The sequence below is a fragment of the Schistocerca gregaria genome, chromosome X, assembly GCF_023897955.1.
Source record: "Schistocerca gregaria isolate iqSchGreg1 chromosome X, iqSchGreg1.2, whole genome shotgun sequence".
Classification (NCBI taxonomy): Eukaryota; Metazoa; Arthropoda; class Insecta; order Orthoptera; family Acrididae; genus Schistocerca; species Schistocerca gregaria.
In genome coordinates, this window is record NC_064931.1 from 816,083,671 (window position 1) to 816,108,793 (window position 25,123).

Below are 25,123 nucleotides of genomic sequence, written 5' to 3' on the forward strand. Positions count from 1 at the left end.
TGCTTATAGTAGAAAAAAAGTGGCTCTGAGCACTATGGGACTTAACATCGGAGGTCATCAGTCCCCTAAAACTTTGAGCTACTTAAACCTAACTAACCTAAGGACATCACAAACATCCATGCCCGAGGCAGGATTCGAACCTGCGACCGTAGCAGTCACGCGGCTCCGGACTGAAGCGCCTAGAACCGCTCGGCCACCGCGGCCGGCGCTTATAGTAGGGGACGTAGCATGATAATTGAAACGCTGACTTCACCATAATGTGCAACAATATCGGGTCATTCTTGGCCTAGTTCTTTGGAAACTGTACAGAAATCATTACTCAAAGGTCTCATATCTTTAGCGCACATTATAACACATTTTTCTGTTACACTATTTTTATTATTGCCGGTATCCCTGAAGTAGCTGTGTCTGTGTGGGATTTCTTACAACTATGTTTCTTTAAATGATTCGTTGCCGACTGGAAACAGAATAATGTAGGGCACTTTATAAACGATTTGTACACAGTAGACATGATATTTTTGTCTACAACCCATACTTCCTTTTTTAGACTGTTCCTTTTCTGCTGTGGGTACACGTTGGTTTCAGTCTTACATCTTACTGCACTGGCTTTCTCAGACTGCATGATTACAGACAGACGTACAACGTATGTGAAACTTGCGCTGGCTGTAGTCGTGTACGGATAATGACGCATTTAACATCTTTAGAGCCAAACATTTCCTAGTATTAGATCATGTATCTGTGCTCGGCATTTTGTGCTCGCTTACTCGGTCACGCAGGTCTCTAGTCTGCGATCTCATTCGGTCTCTTTTTTGAAGTACGTATGTGCCAGAACTTCCAGCCGGTGAAGATACAAAGATTGAGAACCGTCACAAAGTCTGATACGTGTTTTGGTTCTAGAATGACGTCTAGTCGGATTGTTACCCTATGTCCTTTTGACAGTTGTAAAGTATCCAGTATCTGGTGCTAAGAAACGGAAATGATTTCCACCCTTTTCATAATGGCCATTTAGAGACAGGGTGGATAAAAACAAGCTAATAATAAGGTCAGAGAAGGTTGGAGGACATCGACTCGAACAAATTTTTCCAGATTACCCCGCATGACATGCATCGTTATGGAGCTATGGCCAAGACACGAACGCCAATCAGTGACGAGGGCGCGTAAGTGTGTGCCTTTAAATTAACGCGTCCCAGCTAACATCTGCCCGCTAAAGAGCACAGTTAATAATTAAATTAGAGGAAGATAACGCTTTCAGCTGAACAGTCGAAGCTCGACAAATCTTAAATTTCTATCTGTGGCAGGTTGGGTTAGACTCGAATTTTTTGCTATATTTACTGGCTAACACTTAACGACTAAAACAACTACGCTAGAAGTTCCGTAATACCATTGATTTGCTAACCTAATAAGCTGTACTGCAGAAATCTTAAGCCTACATGTTTTAATTTCTGCTAATATACATACAACATTAATGAACTTCCACTCTAAGTACTGTAGATCAGCAAGTGTGAACTAATACAGTAGTGAAAAACTTAAATTTTAATGTATTTTTTGTTCTGAAATCACATTTTTGAAGTAAATGCTTTAAATTCCTACCTCCAAAATAGCCGAAAATTTGATTGTTGTTATTGTGGTCTTCAGTCCTGAGACTGGTTTGATGCAGCTCTCCATGCTACTCTATCCTGTGCAAGCTACTTCATCTCCCAGTACCTACTGCAGCCTACATCCTTCTGAATCTGCTTAGTGTATTCATCTCTTGGTCTCCCTCTACGATTTTTACCCTCCACCCTGACTGGCGGACTCTGTCCAAAATTCTTGGAATGTTACGAATGATTGTCACAGTCTCAATAATTTCCACGACCTGCTCATCACGGGCGTTGATTTCCTAGCACTCGCCTCAGATCTACTATCGTTTTTATGGTCATATTTCTTTTGGTTGTCTTGCACGAATCGATGCCTCCTACCCTGCTCTGAACTTATTTTCAGCTTGTTTTTCTTCACCCTGTATGTAAGAGGTGAGTCATTTTTCAATTAATATTTCTTTCAGTTTTTGCAATTATACCAGGAAACTTTTTGTTTCTTAAAAATCTGTACTACTTCCCTTAAAAGCACAATAATATTGGCATTTTTTCCACGTCCCATTTACACTGAGTATTCGAGTAGATCTCTCCCTTGAAGACCAGATGGGTAATGGAAATCTGATTACAAATACGTATAACTGCTGAAATACGAGGGTGATGTTAAAAATTTTACATTGCTGACTCGCAAAACATAGAGTTATCATGACTACATGTATCTGCTACCTTTCTGCACAGACATACGCGGTCCAGTCACATTAATGTGACCACTGCCTATGTCCGACGCCAACGTGCAATAACCACTAACAGACTGCGGGTCGCAGCACTAACCGTGGAAGCCGGGCAGAGTGGCCGAGCGGTTCTAGGCGCTACAGTCTAGAGCCGCGAGACCGCTACGGTCCCAGGTTCGAATCCTGCATCGGGCATGGATGCGTGTGATGTCCTTAGGTTAGTTAGGTTTAAGTAGTTCTAAGTTCTAGGGGACTGAAGACCACAGCAGTTACGTCCCATAGTGCTCAGAGCCTTTTGAATCATTTGAACTAGCCGTGGATGGTATATACCGAGTGGTCGGGGGGACGCGGAAAACAGTGCACTCGTAGTCATAATGCGGAAACGGAGCGATTTATCTGGCGTAGTAAAGGGCATAATCATTGACTTTCGTGGCACAATGGCAAAATGTCACTATCCAAAACAGCCTACGAGGCAACTATGGTGCACTACGGCCCATAGTGGCAGGATGAACGACGCCTACGGAGAATAGACGTGCAACTGTTGCGGAACTGGCCGTCCAGACGAATCAAGGGGCTACCAACAGTGTGTCCTCAACGATCGTGCTGCGAACGTTGCTGCGTATGGGTCACCGTAGCGGGCACTTGGTTCATGCACGCATGCAACTGCACGTCCACTAAGTAGCGACAGGTGGACTTTTCACATGAATCAAGTTTTTTACGGACAGATGGCCATTGGTGTGTACGGTTCCGACGTCTGAAGTCAAACACCCTGCAAAAAGCACATGAAGGGTCCGGGCAGGAGGAGGGAGCGTTACGTTCTGCGGAATGTTTCGTGGCATTCCGTGGGTGATCTCATCATTCTGGAAGGCACAGTGGATCAACAAAAGTATGCATCTATCCTTGGGGACCATATCTACCCCTATGTGCAATCTGTTTTTCATTGGCACTGTGGCACCTACCAGCAGGACAATGCAATGTGGCACGCAGTTTGCAATGTACGGTACGTGCGTGGTTTGATGAGCACCGGGATGAGTTTACCGTACTCTTCTTTTCACCAAACTCAATGAATCTAAGCCCAATCGAGAATCTTTTGGACCACCTCGATCGAGCTGTTCGCACCGTGGATCCTCAACCGAGAAACTGACTCTGGAGTCGGCATTGCTCCACATCCCTGTCTGTACCTTACAGAAGCTCATCGGCCCTCTACCTGCACGCCTTTCAGCGGCCGCAATGCAAATGATGATTGTTTAGTTTTTGACAGGCGGTCACATTAATGTGACTGGACAGCGTATAAGAACACAATTTATGCAGAAGCGAAAGCATAGGTGGATGAAAGGTACTAGTAGTTTGAATCTACACTTCGTTATGGATCGTAAAGGTTGCTCTGATCGAGCAGATTGTAGTGTGTCGCCGGCAAAATACCGACACCATGTTTGGAGTGGCGGTCTACCGGTCGGTCAAGAAGCTCCCCAGTTACTTAAAACGTAATTATTCTTTCGGTTCGTGGTCTCGCTCTGCTTGCAGGAGTATCCACATGGATGGCTGAAGTATCACTGGGAACGGAAAGTGCATAATCTGTCCACATGATTACAAATGTTCCTGCTGCGTAGATACTACGTTGTAAATGAATACGAACTACATGCCTAACACACTAACTCCTTGCCAACTGTTAAATAATGTACTAATCTACATTTGGACATCGTATGACTTATAACACTAACCTCACTATACGTCGCATTTCTTTTATAAAATGAAATCAACTTAAGTAGCTGACGTAAGACGTTATATGCTGATTACATTTTAGTGAAAATGTTAAATTAACCATCACTGTTGTCCATTTATTAATATCAATTATCAGAGAATACTAGTGTCATAAATCAAACAATATTCGTAGGGAAAATTTATCAGCAAGAATAGCTGCAAGTACAAATTTGTTACTTGGGTTGCTGAGACAGATTCGGTAGAATTTAAACCGACGTGGATGTAATGTGATGACAAACCAGGTTCTGACATAAAGCTCTTATGCCACCATATGGTCAAATAAGGGGCCGAAAGCAAATGACTATTTCAGAACATATATATATAATATTCAAATAAAACATATTTCGTTCATATCATACACAGAAAAAAACTTCGACCGTCTCTTGCACGTAATGTTCGCCGGACAAGTTCGCAACAAACTGGACAAATTTGACGTAGACGAGACTGCAAAAAAAGTAGAGGGATTCTTACCGTCGCACTATCTACAAGCATGTTAGTGATATTGAGGTCGTTAGTGAACGGGATCTCCTTGGACTTGAGCGTAGTCTTCCAGCTGTTAACGAGTCCGGCCCGGAACTCCTGGTTATACGGGCCACAGTACGAGAGGAAACCAGTAGCCAATACGACGTCACCCACTAGCCTGCGAAAAAAAAGGAACGGAAATATGCTTTCGTAACGTAAGTTGGTGTGCACAAATTCCTACTTGCTATCATCAAGTGAATGAATGTGCGGCTCTATTCAGATGAAGCTTGCGCAATTTCACAGTTACATTCAGATTTGCTGCCTCCTCTTAATACTACGCTAAATTGGCTGGAGAGGGTATGGTGTAGGTGGAAGGGGTACAAAATTTTGTATTTTTAAATTTCTCGCTAGTGAACGACTGCCGAATCGACTAGCGGCAGGAAGTTGAACTAAGAGTCATAAACAATATAGACATACTACTTGCTTTATTGCCAATTAAGAGAAAGGTCACAAAAAGAACAACATTGTCAAATTTTAAGAAAACAAATATAATTTATTGGGTCCTATTAAATCGTGCCAAGTCCGTCTCATTGCGTAAACCAGCACTGTTCGCCTAGCTACTGGCTCTGCGATATGATGTAAATTGTAAATGCTCTACCTACTCTACCAAAAGATCTCTCATTCTTATTTTTATTCCCATCTTGTGTTGAATAGTTCACTCTTATATTCTTAGGCCAGCGATAGTTTCTACTACCGGACCCTCTGTTAGAACCTGCCTCGGCATGGGCCCTCTTTACTGATGTGGATTATCGTTTCCCTGAAACGATTCACAGCCCCATGTTGATTCATTTCTCTGCCCCTACCACTGTGACCGATCTGGCACATTTGTCTCCTGTTATCCTGATTCACAACACTCGGTCAATACTAATATTCAGTACTAATATTCAGTCTATCTCCCTTACTCTTTTCAAATAATTAATATTTAATTGTTAGTCAACATCAAAAATGAAACTTACTGGCAGATTAAAACTGTGTGCCCGACCGAGACTCGAACTCGGGACCTTTGCCTTTCACGGGCAAGGGCTCTACCATCTGAGCTACCGAAGCACGACTCACGCCCGGTACTCACTGCTTTACTTCTGCCAGTACCTCGTCTCCTACCTTCCAAACTTTAGAGAAGCTCTCCTGCGAACCTTGCAGAACTAGCACTCCTGAAAGAAAGGATATTGCGGAGACATGACTTAGCCACAGCCTGGGGGATGTTTCCAGAATGAGATTTTCACTCTGCAGCGGAGTGTGCGCTGATATGAAACTTCCTGGCAGATTAAAACTGTGTGCCTGACCGAGACTCGAACTCGTGACCTTTGCCTTTCACGGGCAAGTGCTCTACCATCTGAGCTACCGAAGCACGACTCAGGCCCGGTACTCACAGCTTTACTTCTGCCAGTACCTCGTCTCCTACCTTCCAAACTTTACAGAAGCTCTCCGCTGCAGAGTGAAAATCTCATTCTGGAAACATCCCCCAGGCTGTGGCTAAGCCATGTCTCCGCAATATCCTTTCTTTCAGGAGTGCTAGTTCTGCAAGGTTCGCAGGAGAGATTCTGTAAAGTTTGGAAGGTAGGAGACGAGGTACTGGCAGAAGTAAAGCCGTGAGTACCGGGCGTGAGTCGTGCTTCGGTATCTCAGATATTTACTTCGTGGCCAGCAGTCGCGCTATCGTATCCGCCGTTTTGCTGTTTATCTGTTCGTTTCCACCGCCTTAGAAGCGACCATGCTAAAAAGAAAAAAAAAAAAAAAAGATGGTAGAGCACTTGCCCGCGAAAGGCAAAGGTCCCGAGTTCGAGTCTCGGTCGGGCACACAGTTTTAATCTGCCAGTAAGTTTCAAGTCAGCGCACACTCCGCTGCAGAGTGAAAATCTCATTCTGGACACATCAAACATATTTTGCTTGTAGGTAGTTTCTCCCTTAAGGTATCAATAATATCGTTCTCCTCAAGGGCCTTATCCCTTTGTTAGATCCTCTTGTCTGACAATAAGTTCCTTCTTTACTTCTCTAAGAATTTAAAAAAAAATTCCTATTGTTCTTCATTACCTTTTCTCTCCAAAACACTTTCTCCTAGCTCTAACTTCCTTAGTACTGCCTCTAAAAATTTTTGCCCTGTTTCAACTTTATGCGTCAATTCACTGTCTCCCATTTCCATTTTATTTGGCAACTCACTCTGTTCCAATTACACTTTAGCCTGCCCTGTCCTAAATTCAGGCAGTAGTAAAACGAAACATTTGGTCCACTTGAGCTATTATATTAGCATTTTCTCGTTTAATTTCTGCTGTTAATTTTTCTAATACTGGTTTCACCTCGGTTTTTGTCACTTCAGCTACTGTATCACTGTCTGCACCAATTTCCTGTTATATAAACGTTTGACCCTCAGTTTAAATTACTTGCTGTCTAATATTAACAAAGTGGTCAAACCCCATATTGTAATTTAATATTGAAATCTTTGGGTTCTTACAACAAAAACTCACAAGAAAAATTTTCATTCAAACAGCAAGCTCATCCCAGTATTAGTAAAGTAGAATGAATTGTGACTTTTCCTGTCAAGCAGAAGCCACCTGCAATGGCCTACTCCATATTAGTATACTATAATAAGTAAAAAACCAGAAAGTAATGAAATGTTGTTCAGAAGTTATTAGTATAGTTCAGGGGTCTGTGTGGACCCTAGTGCGCTAGACTATGACTGGAGTAGTGTTACTTTCCCACATACTGATCCTATGTGTTAGTTAGTTTTTATATGCTAATGAACACTTGTTCAAACAATGCAGTATGCAGTCTTCACATTACAACCACTCACAGAACCAAAATATCTCATTATTTAATTTGCCAGGTCCCTCAAATGAAAGCAGTTCTCAAAACATATAATGAAATTAACATGTGCTCCCAAAATTAGCACAATAATTAAGAGTTTAACTTTTTCCACTTAGCAATAAACACTTACTCGAGTAAGTCTGGACGCATGTGCACTTAACTAAATAATCACTGAAGCAAAATAAGATAGTATTTAAGTCTCATGCATCAGTTATCTGAATTACTACATCGTAGTCTCATCTTGTTCATAAGTTCTAGCAACAAATATAATCCATGAACTACAACAACCTGTATCACATTTTGTAAAATGAACGTACTTAATGCCTCATGTGCAAAGCAAATCTGTCGTAATCAACAAGAACACCAAAACTCTATGGAAAGGTCATTACTTGACATGAACGAATTGGCAGTCTTTTAAACGCAAACTGATATACGTGAAAAGTTAACTATACTGCAAATATGAATCAATTTTGAGAGTGTTAAATTCATTAAAAATTGCTGCTTAATTCTGTGAAAGTCCAATAATTGCATTTCAAAACAATCACAGTACCTGTTTGTTAGCGCATTCTTTCGTCCAATCATAAGTGCTGCCCTTTCTTTTACATAATGGTAATTCACTGTAATTATTATCCATGCTGATCAACAGTTTTACCATAACAGACATAATACAATTAAATTTACTTTTATGCACTGAAAAGATTTCTGTTAGTGACAAAACAATAACTTACCTAAGACACTTTTTCACACAGTGACATTTATTACAGTTCTTCAAAACATGTTCGCCAGAAAGATCTATACTGACTCATTAAACAATTTGCAGTTCATATCACTGTTTACAACAGCTGCCGAATAAACACTTCTAGAACTTACGACAAAGAGCCACAAGTTCTAAGTTCGCATCTGTTTCCACTGCCGACGTCATAATAACGCCTCCGAGCACTTGTAATCACTATATTGAGTGAGGACAAATGGTTCAAATGGTTCTGAGCACTATGGGCCTCAACATCGGAGGTCATTAGTCTCCTAGAACTTAGAACTACTTAAACCTAACTAACCAAAGGACATCACACACATCCATGCCCGAGGCAGGATTCGAACCTGCGACCCTAGTGGTCGCGCGGTTCCAGACTGAAGTACCTAGAACCGCTCGGCCACAACGGCCGGCTGAGTGAGGTCAGTTTGTCTTTATTAAACCATTCATCCTTCAGTCAAACCACAAAAATATCAGTGGCAGCTCACGTGTAACTTTTACATCACAAGACATCTTAGTAAACGTTTGGCGCCATTTCGTTGTTTTCTCCTGCTCGAAGAAGCCACACATTCCAAAGCCTTTAATATTTGATGGCATGCCAATTTTTGCAACACGTGACTTCCTATCACCTTATACAAAACAAATGGTTTCAAAGCTTACACTCCCACCCAACAGATTTTCCTAATAATATTTCCTTCAAATGACAAAATTTACAAACATATAAACACACTATAAGGTTAAAAAACTGAACATATAAAAGTTTACTTATATTGACACACCATATTAATCCAAGGGTGTCATTCTGTTAAATCGATAAGATCAATATCCAGCAGCATCGTCCTGTAATGGCCAGTGAGTGGACCATATTGGTTACACGATGTAACTTAGAAATGGCAAATGTATATAGATTTTGTAATTAGTTCTAGAAGTACTTATTGTACAATTTAGGTAAACAGTGACATAAACAGCAAATTATTTAATCAGTCATACAGTTCCTTCGATTCATACATGACACACTGCTTCGTACACAGATGACTTGATTAGAATAGATTAGATTAGATTAGTTTTTTGATCCATAGATCCGTGCTGAGGAGATCCTCGTGGATGTGGAACATGTCAATTTTGTTTTCAAGCCGAAATAACAATACTAATAGTATGAGTATATACAATACATCACTTTTTTTAAGCTGAAATAACAATACTAATATTATGAGTATATACAACACATCATTTGTTTCTATTAAAAAATTCGTCAATGGAGTAGAAGGAGTTGGCCACTAGTCTTTCAGGATCCTTTTAAACTGATCTATATTTGTATCTCAATTTTTAATGTTTGCTGGCAAATTATTGAAGATGAGTGTCCCTGAGTAGTGGACCCCTTTTTGAACTAAACTAAGTGCTTTTAAGTCCTTGTGCAGATCATTTTTGTTCTTGGTATTATACACTCCTGGAAATTGAAATAAGAACACCGCGAATTCATTGTCCCAGGAAGGGGAAACTTTATTGACACATTCCTGGGGTCAGTTACATCACATAATCACACTGACAGAACCACAGGCACATAGACACAGGCAACAGAGCATGCACAATGTCGGCACTAGTACAGTGTATATCCACCTTTCGCAGCAATGCAGGCTGCTATTCTCCCATGGAGACGATCGTAGAGATGCTGGATGTAGTCCTGTGGAACGGCTTGCCATGCCATTTCCACCTGGCGCCTCAGTTGGACCAGCGTTCGTGCTGGACGTGCAGACCGCGTGAGAAGACGCTTCATCCAGTCCCAAACATGCTCAATGGGGGACAGATCCGGAGATCTTGCTGGCCAGGGTAGTTGACTTACACCTTCTAGAGCACGTTGGGTGGCACGGGATTCATGCGGACGTGCATTGTCCTGTTGGAACAGCAAGTTACCTTGCCGGTCTAGGAATGGTAGAACGATGGGTTCGATGACGGTTTGGATGTACCGTGCACTATTCAGTGTCCCCTCGACGATCACCAGAGGTGTACGGCCAGTGTAGGAGAATGCTCCCCACACCATGATGCCGGGTGTTGGCCCTGTGTGCCTCGGTCGTATGCAGTCCTGATTGTGGCGCTCACCTGCACGGCGCCAAACACGCATACGACCATCATTGGCACCAAGGCAGAAGCGACTCTCATCGCTGAAGACGACACGTCTCCATTCGTCCCTCCATTCACGCCTGTCGCGACACCACTGGAGGCGGGCTGCATGATGTTGGGGCGTGAGCGGAATACGGCCTAACGGTGTGCGGGACCGTAGCCCAGCTTCATGAAGACGGTTGCGAATGGTCCTCGCCGATACCCCAGGAGCAACAGTGTCCCTAATTTGCTGGGAAGTGGCGGTGCGGTCCCCTATGGCACTGCGTAGGATCCTACGGTCTTGGCGTGCATCCGTGCGTCGCTGCGGTCCGGTCCCAGGTCGACGGGCACGTGCACCTTCCGCCGACCACTGGCGACAACATCGATGTACTGTGGAGACCTCACGCCCCACGTGTTGAGAAATTCGGCGGTACGTCCACCCGACCTCCCACATGCCCACTATACGCCCTCGCTCAAAGTCCGTCAACTGCACATACGGTTCACGTCCACGCTGTCGCGGCATGCTACCAGTGTTAAAGACTGCGATGGAGCTCCGTATGCCACGGCAAACTGGCTGACACTGACGGCGGCGGTGCACAAATGCTGCGCAGCTAGCGCCATTCGACGGCCAACACCGCTGTTCCTGGTGTGTCCGCTGTGCCGTGCGTGTGATCATTGCTTGTACAGCCCTCTCGCAGTGTCCGGAGCAAGTATGGTGGGTCTGACACACCGGTGTCAATGTGTTCTTTTTTCCATTTCCAGGAGTGTATGTATGCACTCTCTCAAATACAATGTGATTTATTGATACGTTACAAATGGCAGCACATTCTTCTTTAACAGCTGAAATCAGAGGGGTAAGTGACGTCGGACGCTGCAACCTGCTAAAAAGTCGATGTTGTAGCTCATCCCAAATGTGTTCCATTGCATTCTGGTCGGGACTCTGGGCAGGCCAGTCCATTTCAGTAAGTTACTGTCCACAAACCATTGCCTGACAGTTGCTATTTAATAACACGGTGCATTGTCATGGTGAATAAAACACTCATCGCCTCTCGATTGTTCCTCTACTGTACCCAGTACATAAAGCTGTTAAATGTATTCATATACTTCCACGTTTAGTGTTTTATTAAGGGTAACAAGGGAAACACACTGCAACCACGGAAAACACCCCCATACCACCACCTCCGTACTTCGGTGTTGCCACTACAAATACCGAGCGAGGTGGCGGAGTGGTTAGCACACTGGACTCGCATTCGGGAGGACGACGATTCAATCCCGCACCCGGCCATCCTGATTTAGGTTTTCCGTGATTTCCCTAAATCCCCCCAGGCATATGCCGGGATCGTTCCTTTAAAAGGGCACGGCCGAAATCCTTCCCTAATCCTATCAGACCGATGACCTCGCTGTCTGGTCTCCTCCCCAAACAACCCAACCCAACCCTCTACAAATGATGGCAGGCAACGTTCGCCGAACTCAAACCCATCCACCGGATTGCCACAGGGTATAGCGTGGCTCATCACCCCAAATCACTCGCTTCCAACCATCCACTGTTCAGTGGTGTCGCTCTTTACACCGCCTCAAGCGTCACTTTGCACTGACTACGGAATGTGAGATTTATGATCAGTCGCTCGACCACTGACGCTATTATTTTTAACCTTCTACTCAGAGTCACTATGCTAGTTGCACTGCTGGTAACACTTTAAAACTCACGAGTGATTTCTCCCGCTGATTTTGTGCGACTTTTCACAACAACCCTCCCCAGTGCCGACGATCCTTGTCCATCGGTGCATGAAGGCTATCTGCTCTCGATTTAGCTATGGTTGGTCCTTCATCTTTCCACTTCACAGTCACATGGCCAACAGTCGACTGGGGCAGATTTAGAAGGGTTGAAATATCCCTGATGGATCTTTTACCCAGGTGTCACCCGATCACTAGTCCACGTTCGAGATCACTGAATTGCCCAGTTTGCTGTTACTGATTCTTTGCTGATAACAGAATACTTCTGGCTTGTTTTACAAATAGGTGACAAAAGTCATGGGATGGCGATATGGACATGTCCAGACGGAGGTAGTATCACGTACACAAGGTAAAAAACGTCAGTGCATTGGCGGAGCTGCCACTTGTACTCATGTGATTCACATGAAAAGATGTCCGACGTGATTATATCCGCACGACGGGTATTAACAAACGTTTAACGCGGAAGGGTAGTTGCAGGTAGACACATGGAACATTCAATTTCGGAAATCTTTTGGTAAGTCAATATTTCGAGATCCACATTATCAAGAGTGTACCGATAATATCATATTTCGGGCATTATCACGGACAACGCAGTAGCCAACGGCCTTCACTTAACGACCGAGAGGAGCGGCGTTTGCGAAGAGTTTTCAGTGCTAACAGACATCCAACACTACGTGAAATAACGGCAAAAATCAATGTGGGACGTACGACGAACGTACCCATTAGGGTAGAGCGATGAAATGTGGTGTTACGAACTATGGCAGCAAACGACCGAATGGAGTGTCTTTGCTAACAGCACGCCATCGCCTGCAGCGCCTGTCCTGGGCTCGTGATCATATCAGTTGAACCCTAGACGACTGAGAAACCGCAGCCTGGTCAGTTGAGTACCGATTTCAGTTGGTAAGATCTGATGGGCTGACCCCACGAAGCCCTGGATCGAAGTTGTCAACAAAGCACAGTGCAAACTGGTGGTGGCTCCATAATGGCGACTGGAAATGGTTACGTTCGGTTATTTGGAGAATATTTGGAGCCATTCATGAACTTCATGTTACCAAACAACATCGGAATTCTTGTGCATGACAATGCGCCAAGCCGGCTGCGGTGGATGAGCGGTTCTAGTCGCTTCAGTCCGGAACTGCGCAGCTACTACGGTCGCAGGTTCGAATCCTGCGTCGGGCATGGATGTGTGTGATGTCCTTAGGTTATTTAGCTTTAAGTAGTTCTAAGTTCTAGGCGACTGATGACCTCAGATGTTAAGTCCCATAGTGCTCAGAGCTATTTGAAAAATTTTGAACAATGAGCCATGTCACAGGGCCAGGATTGTTCGGAATTTGTCTTCAAGAACATTCTGGACAACTCTAGCGAATGATTTGGCCACCCACATTGACCGACATGAATCCCATCAAACATTTATGGGGCGTAATCGAGAGGTCAGTTCGTGCACAAAATCCTGCAAAAAAAAAAAAAAAAAAAGTATCTGAGAACTATGAGACTTAACTTCTGAGGTGATCACTCCCCTAGAACTTAGAACTACTTAAACCTAACTAACCTAACTTAGGATCGCCTAATAACATCACACACATCCATGCCCGAGGCAGGATTCGAACCTGCGACCATAGCGGTCGCGCGGTCCCAGACTGTAGCGCCTAGAACCGCTCAGCCACTCCGGCCGGCCAAAATCCTGCATCGGCAACACTTTCGCAGCTATGGACGATTATAGTGGCAGCATGGCTCATTATTTCTGCAGGGGACTTCCAAAGACTTGTTGAGTCCATGCCACGTAGAGTTGCTGCTCTACTCCGGGCAAAAGGAGGTCCGACACGATGACTTTTGTTACCTCAGTGTATACTTGGGTATCCACTTCTTATGATCAATTCCGCATTAAATAGGAGTGTTGGGATACTTTTGGTAAGGTGATGTATAACCAGAATTTCTTTGGTTCTCTGAAAGGCATGATAAGATTCACTATGTGACCAAACTATCCGGAAAACCCCAAAACCATACGTTTTTTTATATTAACTGCATTGTGCTGCCACTTACTATCAGGTACTCCATATCAACGACATCGGTAGTCATTAGACATCATGAGAGAGCAGAATGGGGCGCTCTGTGGAACTCACGGACATCGAACCTGGTCAGGTGAGTGGGTGTCACTTGTCATACGCCTGTTCGCGAGATTTCAATACACCTAAACATCCCTAGGTCCACTGCTGCCGATATGATAGTAAAGTGGAAACATGAAGGGATACGTACAGCACGAAAACGTGTAGGCCGACCTCGTCTGTTGACTGACAGAGACCGCCGACTGTTGAAGAGGATCGTAATTTGTAATTGGCAGACATCTATCCAGACAATCACACAGGAATTCCAAACCGCAACAGGATCTACTGCAAGTACTATGACAGTTGGTTGGGAGGTGAGAAAAGTTGGATTTCATCGTCGAGCGGCTGCTCATAAGTCACACAACACGTCGGTAATCCCAAACGACGCCTCGCTTTGTGTAAGGGGCATAAACATTGGACGACTGGACAGTGGAAAAACGTGCCGAGTGACGAATCACGGTACACAATGTGGCGATCCGTTGGTAGGGTGTGGGTATGGTGAATGCCCGGTGGACCGATCGGTGTGGCCGAGCGGTTCTAGGCGCTTGAATATGGAACCACGCGACCGCTACGGTCGCAGGTTCGAATCCTCCCTGGGGCATGGATGTGTGTGATGTCCTTAGGTTAGTTAGGTTTAAGTAGTTCTAAGTTCTAGGGGACTGATGACCTCAGATGTTAAGTTCCATAGTGCTCAGAGTCATTAGAACCATTTTGAATGCCCGGTGAACGTCATCTGCCAGCGTGTGTAATGCCAACAGTAGAATTCGGAGGCGGTGGTGTTATGGTGTGGTCATGTTTTTCATGGAGGGTGCTTGCACCCCTTGTTGTTTTGCGTGGCACTATCACAGCACAGGCCTACATTAATGTTTCAAGCACCTTCTTGCTTCCCACCGTTAAAGAGCAATTTGGGGATGGCTATTGCATGTTTCAACACCATCGGGCACCTGTGCATAATGCACGGCCTGTGGTGGAGTGGTTACACGACAATAACATCCCTGCAATGAACTGACCTGCACAGAGTCATGACCTGAATCCTATAGAACACCTTTGGGATGTTTTGGAACGCCGACTTCGTGCCAGGCCCCACCGACTGACATCGATACCTCTCCTCAGCGCAGCACTCCGTGTAGAATGGGCTGCCATTTCCCATGAAACCTTCCAGCACCTGACTGAACGTATACCTGTGAGAGTAGAAAGTGTCATCAAGGCTAAAGGTAGGCCAACACCATACTGAATTCCAGTGTTACCGATGGAGGACGCCACGAACTTGTAAGTCATTTTCAGCTAGGTGTCCGGATACTTTGATCACATAGTGTACGCTTCGAATTTGAATGGCCTTTGACTTGGGTTTGTTAAAAAAAGCTCTCCCCCAAGACTGTGTTTCAAAATGCAACCAGCCATCCACGTGTGTTTTAGGACGCCAGCAGATTTTCGAATTACTCGGTACGCACCTGCCGAGCTGCTCCTTGAACTCGCGGCTCTGCTGCGTCCAGCGGATCTTCTCCCCGCCCAGCCCATTGATGAGCTGCGTGGCGGCTGTCATCTTGCGCAGGCAGACGTTGGCGGCGTCGGTGAGGCGCTGCTTCTCGGACACGGCGGCGTCGTACTGCTCCTTCACCTGGCGCAGCGCGCCCTCGCGGTCCTCCAGCTCCTGCTCGGCGCGCGCCAGGTCTTCCATGGCCACCTTGAGGCGCGCCTCCTGCAGCGTCAGGTTCGCCTGCAACACCACGGCGCACTCTCCACCATCTCTCTACCTCTCTGTCGAGTGCTAAGGTGGGAAGCCCGCTACAAATGGCAACCACACGAGACGAACTCACGCCCCACCGACAAAATTTCTGAGATCGATCGGGGATATTGTGGTGCATGGGACCCGTAGACTCCTGTGCGTCATTACAGGGTAACTTCATTTTTTTTAGTTTTTTACTTCCAGTTACGTACTGGAAGCTGCCCCGTTGCGGGCGCTCAAGCCTTCTTGCAACTAAGAATAAAACAAATTACAATAAAACTATTTCGCGTAGAAAGTATATGATGTTAATACCAAACAATCACAAAAGCAAATAAAGAACAGGTATTAGGTTGATGTAGGTTGATTCTTTCAAAGAAGACGACAGCAACCAATCACTATTAATACTGCTATTTATTTAAGTAACCGTTTCCGAACTGAGATGTTCATCATCAGACGGCTGTTCACATGATTTGCAAGATACACTTTAAATAATCGTTAGTTTTCGATTTTTATTCTTCCGCTGTGGCGATATATTCTTGGTGTGTTGGTGAAGCCGGCCGGCGTGGCCGAGCGGTTCTAAGCGCTACAGTCTGGAACTGCGCGACCACTACGGTCGCAGGTTCGACTCCTGCCTCGGGCATGGGTGTGTGTGATGTCCTTAGGTTAGTTAGGTTTAAGTAGTTCTAAGTTCTAGGTGACTGATGACCTCAGAAGTTAAGTCCCATAGTGCTCAGAGCCATTTTTACCGTTGGTGCCGTACGGTATAAAACAGTGTTAGAAGCGCCCTATGTGAACATAACTAACCTCCAAACGATGAAATACAGAGTAAATATGAGTGGTGTTTTGGAATATTTGAAAAATACAAATTTGTACATGACCATGGTGATGTACAAATTATATAAGTGCTGCATATATTTTGGAATATTTGAAAAATACAATCCTGCAACTTCGGAACAAAATAGAGCGGAATTTTTGATGTAATTACGATAAAAACTTAACCTCAGATATTTATTTACTCTGTATTTCATCGTTTGGAGATTAGTTATGTTCACATAGGGCGATTCTAACACTGTGGCTGGTTGCTGTTTTCTTTTTTGTAAGAATCAACCTACATTAATTGTACGCAGCCACTGTCTCACTATGTCAGTTTTAGACAAAATAGCTTTCGGTTGATGCATAAGTTCGTAGTGTTTTTGGTTTGCCTCTCAGTATTCCGGTTGCTGTGGGTTTATTGATAGACTGTCATTTTTTTATTTGTAGTTCACTGTTGCTGTTTGAATTTACACATTGTCATTTTGTTATTTGGAGCTGTGGACACTAGAAAATGTAGTGCCAAGTGGAGAAATCTGAACATTAGCGACATATTCTTCTGTTTGAATTCAGAGGGTCCAAAATTCATAAGAAGATTATCTCCATAGTATTAGTACCAATGGATCTTCACAAAACACAGATTTCTCATCACCGAGGACAAAACCAGTGTTGCTTTAGAAACAACAAGCAGCTGCAGAGCAGTCCGAATCTGTGTTGTAGCATGCAAGTGGTTAAACCGAACCTGTATGACACTGGTGCTTGTCTGCCGATTGGACAAGCACATCGGTATGTCTACAGGGTGTTTCAAAAGTCACACTACACACTTCTAGAGGTTGTAGAGGTGACTTAGTAGATCAAGTTTTACATATTAAACCATGTCCAGAAACGTCATCCATCGACGCTACATAACGTCAAAGTTATAGGTGCTGGCGTCTGTACATCTATTTGTATACATGGTGATTACGTGATGATGTTGCAAACTTTCTAGGATGATGGAGAAGGATAAATGTATCAGTTTGGGGTGAGGGCCCCTGTACCGGAAACGAAACAACGAAAGTTATAAGCGAAAACCTTTCTGATGACTCTGACAGTAGAATATATGTAATGGTTCTGTTGTTGCTAAGATTGTAGGATAGCCAACTTTCGGAGGTGGTGTTATGGACCAAAACAAGAAAAAATGTCCAGTGAACATAGCCTCTAAAATGAATATCTTGAGAGCTATGGGCACTTGTTCAATAGAGGAGATGTGTTTCACACTAACGAAGACGAACAAGTGCTTGTAGCTTCTCAGGTATGCATTTTAGAGGTCATATTTACTGGATATTTCTTCATTGTTTTGGTCCATAGTGGCATGTCTGAATGTCGTGTATCCTGCAGTCTTAGCAAAAACAGTATCAGTACGCGTATTCCATTGCCAGAAGTATCAGAACGGTTTTTGATTATAGCTTTCGACTTGTTCGTTTCCGGTACAAGGACCCAGATTGATGCATTTATCCCACTTACCCTTCCCCATCAACCTAGAAAATTTGCAACATCATCACCGAATCACCCTGTATGTGCATACGTTTACAGGCGCCGGCACCCGTAACTTTGACGCTCTATAGCGTCGTTGGATGACGTTTCCGGAGATGGGTTCTACGTAAAACTTGAGCTAACAACCCCTCTAAAACCTTTAGAAGTGTGTAACATGAATTGTGGAACACCCTCAAAATATCTGCACAACAATGCCAATGTCAACGGTATACGCTGTGTGTCCCGTTTGGAAGCAAACCTCTTCCATCACTCACTGTACTTAATATTGACAGCAGTTGTCCTATTTACTCTTCGTCCTCAGGCTTGTAATCAGTACTGTTCGATCCTGTCTGTTTTTTTCGGCAGTGTTAGTTGTTAGTTGACAGTGTTAAACATGATACTGGATGGGTCCACTCATGAAGAGTTGCAAAAGTTGTTAACGTAAAAGAACTGTGATGTGGTTGCGTTCGCTGTGGAAACTGCTCAGTTAACCCCTTCACGAAGTACATATCGGCCAATAGTCCATTAATAAACCTATCCATTTCCGGTGGATCGCTGTTAACGTACAACTCACACTTCCTGAAGAACAAAGCCGAGACAAAACCGAGCAGTAATGAATGTACATCAGTATGCACAATTTTGACCACGTGTACATGTAATTTCAAATATTCATAAAGAAACATCGAATTTTGGAAGGTAAATAGCTGTTTTTAGCGATTTTTACCTTGAGAGGCAGGACCTCCTTGTTGACACTGTGAAAGAAAGCCATTGCCTTCGTCCAAGACAGCAAGCCAGCTACGTCGCCGCATACTCTTTTGGCTGTGTCCATGTTGTAGTCTTCCATCTCAAAGTATGGCTGAAGCAGTTCCACCATCTCGTTATTGATTATGTCTTTCGGATAATTCTGTAGTTGCAGAAGGAACGTTGTGCTCGCCATCATCTGAAAATATATTCCAGTCTAAAATGACATAAAAGTGAGATAATAATTGGAGGAAATGCTGGATCAACGCAAATTACAAGAGATTGGTTTATGAGAGAATATAGTCAAGCTGTCAGTCAATGTCTACTGAGAACAACAGGAAACTCTTTCCTGATTAGAAAGGTCTGTAGTCATCGCACCATCTTACGGGAATAGCCATAACAGTTATAAATATCAGGGCAGCAGCATGCTTACAATAGTCCCCTCGATATATCCCTCGGGTAGAAGATATAACAGTTGTCGATCGGTGCACCAACGCCTCACACCGAAGACAATGGACAGATTTTAGCCTTTGGAACATGGTTGAGTCTTTAACGTGAAAAGTAAAATTTTGTATTAATGGAGAAAAAGACATGAACCGTGATTGTTTTATCAATAATTGTTTTATTACAAAGCAGGTTTTGGCTTCTTAGACCATCGAAGTTAACAACTGGCTAGTGTCGAGAGTGTAGTAAATGTGAAAACTAAAAATATTAGACATCATATCAGATCAAAATAGTGATAAGGAAACATCATATCCAGACCTCCTTATCAAATTAGCTGATATCATGTATCCAACAACATTAAAACTAAAATGCACTATCTAAACAGTGTACTTGCTGTAGTGTGATGAAAATATATAGGAAGTAAAGTACGGAAGAGATTGTCATTCACTAATTAATAAGTGAATTCTTATCTGACATAGTCCGATACATGACACTAGATAATATTTGTGAAGCTCTGTGGACATGACGTTTCCTACTGTTAAATGCCTCAGTAGCCAAGATAGCTAACGCATATCTGTGCGGTGGCAGTTGACTAAAAAGTAGTCAGTTTCAGTGTTGATGGTAGAAGAAATTTTCACCACCAGTAGTTTACCGGGTTGGGTAGGGGAGGTAGTTCCAATATCACCGATTAAACTGCCAACCTCTCCACAGTGCCTCATGAAATCTGGGGATCTGACACTGTTGATGGTGATCCATTCCTCGGATGGGAACATAAAGCCTGATGCTATTCTAAAGAAGTAGTGTTTTTGTCAGCACTGGGATTCGGCATCTCCCTTCTCTCATCGTCCTCATCAGAAATAAACATAACACCCATTACAGTCACCTGCTCAACAGATAAACATGAGACATGTCACACACATCACATGGAATGGTGTCATTGTGTGCGGAGAAAGAAAATAGTAGTTGATTAGCCAGTTGGACAACCTTTCGGCGTCTCCCAGCTAACAATGCTAAACGACAAACTCTTTATTTCCTTCTTTCTGTATCCCGTAATTTGCTCATATCATGTCATAGGTTAACTTAATTTTAATGTAAGTTAGAGAAATTTTCTGGTCATGGTACTTTAACATGCATTTAAGCTGATGACACAGATACGGAAAAATTTCTGTGTATAAATTTATGAAATGTTTAATACGTTTTGATGTACGTGCTGAGACAGCATGGTGGTGGCGTGGATTGACAGTAATCGAACAGAGTTTCAAATGTGACTAGGACGGGAAGTCCCAAATTGCAGAAAACATGTCTTGAATAACGTGATTCTGTATGTATCAAAGACATATGAAAAAAATATATGTTAAGTTCTCTAGTGGCAACGTTTCCTGATAGAAATTCACTGAAAAGACCCACAGTTTAATTTTGCCTGTCAGTTGATTACTTATGTCCTCAACAACTTTTTATTATAGCTGTAAATTGATTATTTAAATCATTAACAACTGGTCGTTAGCAAAACAATTGCATTTCAATAGAATCCTCAAAAAGGACCAAAAATAAATGGAACTGTAGGAATAAACATGGGAGATTGTTAATTTAAGAGAGAAATTACTATTCTCGTCTCCTGCATGTTAATGCTAGATTACACCAGGTACGGTTGGTTAGAAGTTTTTTCTACATTGATGAGCCAAAAAATCATGACGACCTGCTAACAGCGTGTTGGTACAGTTTTGGAACGCGATACAACAGCGATTCTGCTTGTCGTGGATTCGACTGGCGCTTGGTAGGCCTTTGGAGGTATGTGCTATCAGATGTCTACGAACAGGGAAAATAATTCCTGTTAATTATGGGCTGGCGGTTTCATGAGCACGAAGTTGGGGGCCGATACGGTCCCACATGTGTTCGATCTGTCGCAGATGAAGACAATTTGGTAGCCAGGCATCAACCTGAGTTTAACACCATGCTTCTCAAACTACTTTAGCACGTTTCTGGCCTTGTGGACAGTTATTCTGTTCTAGGATGCCATCGGCGTTGGGGAAGGCATCAAGCATGAAGGGGTATAAGTCGTCCGCAATAAGGTTCATGAAATCCACAGCTGTCAGGCTGCATTAAATTAGTACCACAGGTCGCAAGGAAGCCAAGGTGAATTTCCTGCATAATACTGTCTTCTCTGGCCTGTATCTGTGGCGTGGGTCAGTTTTAGTGGAGTCTTGCGTCTGTATGACGGCCTAATCGGATACTACAATCGACCTGCGATGTCGTTAGGTCGACATGAGAACACACAGGTGTCGTCTGCTGTAGAGGCCCATGTTCAACAATGTACACTGAATGATGTGCTCCAAAGCACTTGTTCCTGTACTAGCATTGTCCTCTGTCGTCAGATCTGACACACCATACCGCCCACTCATGGTTTCACCGTCCTTCAGCCCTTTTTTCGTAGATACCCACGACAGTAACACACGAACTGCCAACCAGCTTCGCCATTTCCGAGATGCTAGTTCCCAGTTTCTGAGCCATTACAATCTACACTTCGTCAAAGTTACTTTTGTCGGTATATTTCCCCAGTTTCCGCCAATGTAACCACTATAATGCTTCCCTATTCGCCTCTTCTTCGCTCTTTTACTGCATGACGTGCTCGCAACTCCACCAGGCAGTATTTGGTCTTGATATGGGCAGCTGTCATTATGTTTTGGCCCATCAGTCTAGTTGTTTAAGTTACTTAAGGAGTAGTTTCGCTACGTGGTTACTTTAAGAGACTCTGCCCAGGAAGGCTTTGGGCAGGGAGCAGCGGTGTCCGCGATGATGGGATGCAGCTTGCGCTGGAACAGGATGAGTACGCAGTCCATGATGCGCATGATGAGGTGCGGCGGACGGCCCAGCTTCCGCACCGTCGCTGCAACACAAAACACAGTGCGTGCGGCCAGTTTGCAAAGTTTCACAGCCTACTACTAAGAGTTATCATACAACGGTTTTCATAACATCGACCAGAATGCATCATCAGTATTTTCAGACACGCGGCTGTTTTCACGTATGACGGAAGAAAATATTTCACTTATGTCTGCTATACTTACTGTTACGTTTCTGGAAACACATTTGTGGGGGCAATTTCAAATATCTTCTGTGGTAAAATACGTCGCTCCAAACTTGAGAAACGTCCTATATGATGCCAGCATCGAAATGCCAGCAGTTCTTTAATTTTGGTAAGGGACGAGAGGACATCCGTTAATGTCATCTTGGCGTCTTAAACGGATGAAAGATGTATTCCCAAATCTCGTTCCCTATGTATATCGATGGAGGGGTGTAATTGTTCCCCCATATTAGTTGGTTCAAATGGCTCTGAGCACTCTGGGACTTAACTTCTGAGGTCATCAGTCCCCTACAACTTAGAACTACTTAAACCTAACTAACCTAAGGACATCACACACATCCATGCCCGAGGCAGGATTCGAACCTGCGACCACTGCGGTCGCGCGGTTTCAGACTGTAGCGCCTAGTACCGCTCGGCCACCCCATATTAGTTAATAATCAGTTTAAGCCAGAGGTCAGACTATTAGTTAACATTAAATACTGTACTTTGAGATAGTCCACGAAGTGCCTAGAAGAACGGAGACATTTCATCGAGTACTGGTTCTGTGAATGAGGACTGACCCAAATGTGAGTTACATCGGATATGACCTCCAGCAGATTGTGGACATTTGCGTAATCGAAAGCTGTTCCATAATCCCTACCTTATTCTCCTTTCATACTCATACTACCTCCCCTACTAGGAGCCTTTCATGTCAATTTGGGCAAAAGTCTCAGTTCTCTACTAGAAACATGTGTGTTACGTCGGCGTAGGCTTAATTTATTGACCGTGAGTAGACACAGTGAAAAAGTATCGGGCAGGTCAGCGAGTGGCTGTCCAAATCGCAGTTCGAATCAGAATTCTGTAGGCAGAGCAGGGCGCCGTTCAAGTTCAGAGTTGTAGGCTAGAAGGTTGAAGGGGGATGCAGAAACTACTGAAACTGCCGATATGGGATTGCTGCTGCAGAAATTAAACAGCTGGTATCTGATAGTTGGTCAGCGGCGAGAGGTGTGGAGCAACTTGAAGCTCCCATTACTTGTAACATACAGAGTGGGATGCCAACTATTGATGTTACCACGGCATCGTTATGCATAGATGCGCTGGGTACAACAGTGTGCATATTCCCTTTCCTAATGAGATTCATGAAATGTACTACTATCATAAAATAATTAACGAAACGCCACGTAATATCGTCATCCAGCAAAATTCTGAACATTCACTAGCACATAAGCCTCATGAAGAAATGAATTTCGCAGCTAGTACGGTTCTGGACGTTGTTTCATTGTTGCCGTGAATCAGGAAAGATTGACAGAGCAACTAGTATTCAAAATACGTGTAAATCAGTCTGGAGGGTGCTGTCGTTTGTAGAGAGGTTACATGTCATCATAACTGTTCGATGTTTAGGAGTTGTGCAAGATCAGTTCTCTTCAGTCAAAACCAGATGAGGAGTAATCCTCAGAAGTAGCCGGCCGCGGGGGTCTAGCGGTTCTAGGCGCTCAGTCCGGAACCGCGCGACTGCTACGGTCGCAGGTTCGAATACTGCCTCGGGCATGGGTGTGTGTGATGTCCTTAGGTTAGTTAGGTTTAAGTAGTTCTAAGTTCTAGGGGACTGATGACCACAGATGTTTAGTCCCATAGTGCTCAGAGCCATTTGAACTAATCCTCAGAGATATAGTCGTCTGTATCGATATAGGACGTCATTAGCAATAAATCTTTAGCCAGTGACATCATCGGATCACCTGTCCGTGGCTGTCTGGAGTCATACGAAATAAAACGATACACTAGGCAGCGGCTAATTTGCTGGGTAACACGAAAGTAATTTTTTACAAGGCAATCCAATTCTTGAATGCTGGTCTTCTGGATTGACAGGAAAAGTGTAAAATAGTCAGTGACGTGCTGTCTAAAATGTGATAGGTATATGTGATGGAGCGAGCGATATGGAAAACGCCACAGAATTAATGAGGTCACGTATGCGGAGAATTGCTCGTGGAATGTTGACACCTTGTATTCTCAGAAGACTCTAAGAAAATACAGAGTGTTTGGTGTAAGACGCATGTTCTGTGTCCGATGTTGCCCTGGAGCCAATGTCGCGGGGTTCCGGCCCGTTCCTCGGACGGTGCTGTCAGCCGAACTAGCCGTGTTGCCTTGCAAAGAAGTTCAAGAAAATAACACAGATTGCGTCTATCACTCTACGAGGCGTTTTTGGTTATAGGAACCATTCTCGTAATACTTCCATGGGCAGTTTGGCGGCCTGCTCGAAATAACCGTAGTTATTTTAGTTACACGTTAGTTCTCTGGGGAAAAAGGTTGCAATAGGTTGTTTACACAGCATAAGAAGTTATTGACTGACGGAGAAAAATAGTTCCAATAATTTATGTCCCACTAATTGCACATTACGTTTCCATTCTCACATCACGCAGAGGCTCTTAATATAACTGATGAGGATTTTCAGAACGTCAGCCTCGAGTGATATCAAATACCTAAAAAAAAAAAGGCAGCCACACCTCACCAAAAAGTGCATTTTAGGATGAATCTCTCCATCGTGCACAGACGAAAACAACAAGTGGCAGTACTTATTGTTCAGTCGACATATTATCGTTACTTTGTGAGATGCCGCTCTTTGAGCGGGTGATACACACCAGTTTGAATGTTGCAACTTGTATATTTGGGCTAAAACAGATGCACCACCTGCCACAGTCCGAAGAATTGGCGGTAGCTTTTGCGGCAATTGGAGCCTGATACCACACTACTGATTCCCTCGTAC

General features: G+C 43.8%; 1 protein-coding gene across 1 annotated transcript in view; it reads right to left on the bottom strand.

Moving 5' to 3' along the window:
- Positions 1 to 25,123, bottom strand: part of LOC126298335 (dynein axonemal heavy chain 5) — a gene marked incomplete at its 5' end in the record, with an annotated part of 791,472 nt that overhangs the window by 169,503 nt on the left and 596,846 nt on the right. The window contains 4 exons of the mRNA XM_049989632.1: positions 4,535 to 4,703; positions 15,523 to 15,788; positions 18,844 to 19,059; positions 22,043 to 22,188. Of these exons, the coding sequence (XP_049845589.1) occupies positions 4,535 to 4,703; positions 15,523 to 15,788; positions 18,844 to 19,059; positions 22,043 to 22,188 (797 nt within the window). The remainder of the gene's footprint in view (positions 1 to 4,534; positions 4,704 to 15,522; positions 15,789 to 18,843; positions 19,060 to 22,042; positions 22,189 to 25,123) is intronic.